We start from the raw sequence: 3,565 nt of genomic DNA, 5'->3' as shown, positions 1-3,565 counted from the left end.
TATGCCCCGTTTGGAGACAATTATAGCAGCACGCCGCCCTGCTCTCTTCCTTGCAATCGTAAGTGTTGTGCCCGAACTTTAGGCACTTAAAACACCTAACTGGGTTGTGTCTCTCCATTATTGGACACACAACCCACCCTATTTTTATTGAGCCGTACCTCCTCAGCTCTTCCGCTATGGAGGGGCGTACGGCTATCGTAGCTACCTGCTCCCCATATCTGTTTGTTCGTAGAACCTTGACTTCTATCTCTCTCTCAGGAACGCCAGTATAGCTCTTTATCATTTTCTTTAGAGTTTCCTCACCAACCCCGGGGTCCAACCGCGTAATCGTGAAGAAAGTCTCTTTTCTTCTGATTGCCGTGTCCATCCCGTTCATTTTGCTGTCCAGTTCAGCCCTCAACTTCTCCGCAGCCCCTCTTCCCTTTAACTTTACAAGGAGATCTCCCCCATTCGTTCTTTTTAACTTCTCCACTTGTAGACCGATTTTTCCAATGTCGATTTTTTCTCTCATTTCGCTAAGAACTTCGTTATATTTTTTCCCCCCCATCTTTATAAGGAGGGCTTCTTCTTGTTCTGACTTCTTCTCTACCTCGAGTTCCTTGCCTCTTACTATCATCTCCCATGAGATACTTTCCCTCCGCCCCACATATTCGAGGGCTTTCCTTATGATCTCCTTGTTAAGGTCGTTACCGGCTACGACCCGTACAACCTTTGGTGTTTCATCCATCTCTTTCTTAATTTTAGTTATAGCCTTTTCTGCTAGGTCGTATATATCGCTACCACTTTCTTTTTCTATTCCAGCGACGAACGTGTACCAAATTGTTTTTTTATTTTCTTTCCTCCTAAAGTTCTCAAGGAATTTGATTTCTCCCTCGTTCACTTCCTCTAGTGTTTCTGCCAGGTCCTCTCCCACGTCCTTTATTATATTTTCTACCCCCTTGTCCTTCGCATCCTTTTTTGTTACTATCAGACTTTCTCAGACATTTGCTATTACATATACTCATGAAGGTTTTTTTTCCTCCCCCCATGTTTAGAGCCCTTTTAATTTTTTCTTGCTCTTCTCTCTGTCTTTCTTGTTCCACTTTTAGCTTGCAGTGATCGCATTTTACTTCTTGTTGTGTTTTTTCGGCTATACTGTCGTCTTCTTTTTTGTTGTTAGTGGATTTTATGACCCCTAACAGTTTTTTTAATTCCGTATCCATCTCCACCTTTTCCCCCTTTTTTTCGCTTAGGTTAGTAAATATCTCTATTAGTTTTATATTTAACTCTTCGAGTTTCCTGTTTATTTTTTGTTGTTTGGTTTCGTCAGGAAACTTAATACTCTCTTCCAGTCTCTCCCTCTTCAGATCATTTATTCTCTCTAGACTGTCCCCTTTCCTTTTCTTCTTATTCATGGTTTCATCATCAAGCAAGAAAGAGGCTAACACCCTCTCCTGAATATTTTGCCATCCTTTTTCTATTTTTTCCACTTCCTCTTGTGATCTTTCCTCCTCTATCTCATCGTCATCATTTTCACTGCTTTCCAGCATTTCATCCCCTACTAGTGTCGACTGTTTTGGGGCAGTCGACCTGTTCATCTTCTGTTTCTTTTTATGTGAGTTTATGAGCTCCCTCTCGAAACTGTTCATTCCTTCTTCCCATTTCAAGTCGTCAGGCGACTGTTTTTTCCTATTCTCATTTTCCATATCCGTTCCATTGTCCGTGTCTCGCCGATGGTCGTCTTCACTCACCCCCGTCTGTTCAGAATTGTGTTTATTGGTACTCATATAAATTCCCACGAGTTGGGACGTACTATACGTCTGGCGCGGCAGTGCGCCCTTACCACGCCAAGGCTTGGTTACTTCGGGAGGTCGCCAGGTATCCCGAAGGGATCGTTTGTGATGCTCTAACCCTCGCATCTCTCATATCTTTGGCACGATGCCTTCCACCGTGATAGTGGGGATTGTTTTATTGAGGTTTACTCCTCTAGGCTTTTTTTCACGGTTGCCTCCAGACGCAGTGGCAGTTTGTATTCACAGACTACCTGGAGTTTCCGCGTAACTGCTGCCTCCCCTGTTACGCGGGATTTGGAATGGATGTGTGGTGGGGTAAGACATGACGGCTACTCGTAGTGGGTATGTCGAAGAAGTTTTCGAATAGAAATTTGTGATCAGAGTCCGACGGCGGAGCCCCCCGCACACTGCTTTGGGGCCCCCCATCGACCCCCGGTCACAATGCTGAGGTGGACGAGATTAACTTTTAGGGATTAGAGTAGCCGTAGGGAAGTTGGAGGGTGATATACATCTGCTGAAGGCGAAAGGCGTCGCAACTGCTCGCCTCAGTTGCGACGCCTTTTTTAGCGTCCAGCGGCGGTGTCCGGCGCTCACCCGGTGCACAGTCGCTGGACGCTGGGACTGTCCTTGGTTTCACCGGTCGTGCTCCCCTCACAACTTTAGGGACCACGATCGGTTACTCGGCCCTCCCACCGTCGTCGAGGTAGAAATACAATCCCAGGGGGGAGGGGAGTTATTTCGGGTCTAGGACGTTTCATCGCCGCCAGTTCATCGCCGCCGTTTCGATGCCGCCAGTTCATTGCCGGCCGATTCATCGCCGGCCGGTTCATCGCCGGCCGGTTCATCGCCGGCCGGTTCATCGCCGGCCGGTTCATCGCCAGTCAGTTAATCGCTAACTGATATATTTCCGAATTTTCGACCAATTTTCGACAGTTACATTTATTATTTAATTTTAGTATTAATTAGGAATTCTAGGAAAGGCGAGATATGACCATTCCCGTTGTCATACTTTATCTTTTAGTAGACTTTTTAACTTTTATAATATAAAATATAATTTAACACTACAAATTTAATACTATTTAGTATCAAATTTAGGGGAAGTAGGAATAGAACAGTAAATTAATATAGTAATATTTTTTATCTTTTTATTTGTCATAAGTTTTGAACTGAATTTAACGTCGTGTCGTGTCATCTCCCATAATACAAAATCAACCGACTAACTGGCGATGAAACGGCCGGCGATGAAACGGACGGCGATGAAATGGACTGGCGATGAACCGGAGGCATCGAAACGGCGGCGATGAACAGGCGGCGATGAAACGTCCCATTCCGAGTTATTTCTTACCCTATCCCTTCTAGTGACTCCTTGAACTCTACGTAGATACCTCAATTCTGCAGCCTATCAATGCTACCAATGAAAGTAATATAAATGAAACAATTAAATTTCCTAATGCTTCCTTAAGCTTATTTTCCTTTTTGTCAAAGACTAAAGAACTTATTTCATATTTGTCGAGCTAATCCATCATCGAATTAGGGTCTGACATTTTAAAGAACAAATTCCTTATGCATTATTATTTCAGATCCACTGCCAGAAAAACAAAACAGCGAAGTTTTATTAAAGTCACGAATTCAATCAAGCCTCCCCTTAATAAAGCTGTAAAGTTTATTTGGGCCTCGGTTAAAAAGGGACATTTTTGCATATGAAAGTTTGTGATGAATTGAGTGGATTCAAAAGCGAAAGGATAATCTTGACTAGAATTATAAAATTTTCCATTTACGTAGTTAGAACAAAA

The 3,565-nt window shown here is 43.5% G+C and overlaps 1 protein-coding gene across 1 annotated transcript; it reads right to left on the bottom strand.

Moving 5' to 3' along the window:
- Positions 1 to 851: 851 nt before the first annotated feature.
- LOC126888508 (arginine and glutamate-rich protein 1-B-like) lies at positions 852 to 1,766 on the bottom strand. The gene has a single exon (XM_050656850.1). The coding sequence runs from the start codon at positions 1,764 to 1,766 to the stop codon at positions 852 to 854; it is 915 nt and encodes a 304-aa protein (XP_050512807.1).
- Between the last annotated feature and the right edge of the window lie 1,799 nt (positions 1,767 to 3,565).

This window comes from Diabrotica virgifera, chromosome 7, assembly GCF_917563875.1.
Source record: "Diabrotica virgifera virgifera chromosome 7, PGI_DIABVI_V3a".
NCBI lineage: Eukaryota > Metazoa > Arthropoda > Insecta > Coleoptera > Chrysomelidae > Diabrotica > Diabrotica virgifera.
Note: the sequence above shows the minus strand (reverse complement) of the source record. Positions and strands in the feature narration are given on the sequence as shown.

What these genes read in the sequence shown, in the direction of transcription:
- LOC126888508 (XM_050656850.1), bottom strand. Translation starts at nt 1,766, where the DNA reads ATGAGTACCAATAAACACAATTCTGAACAGACGGGGGTGAGTGAAGAC.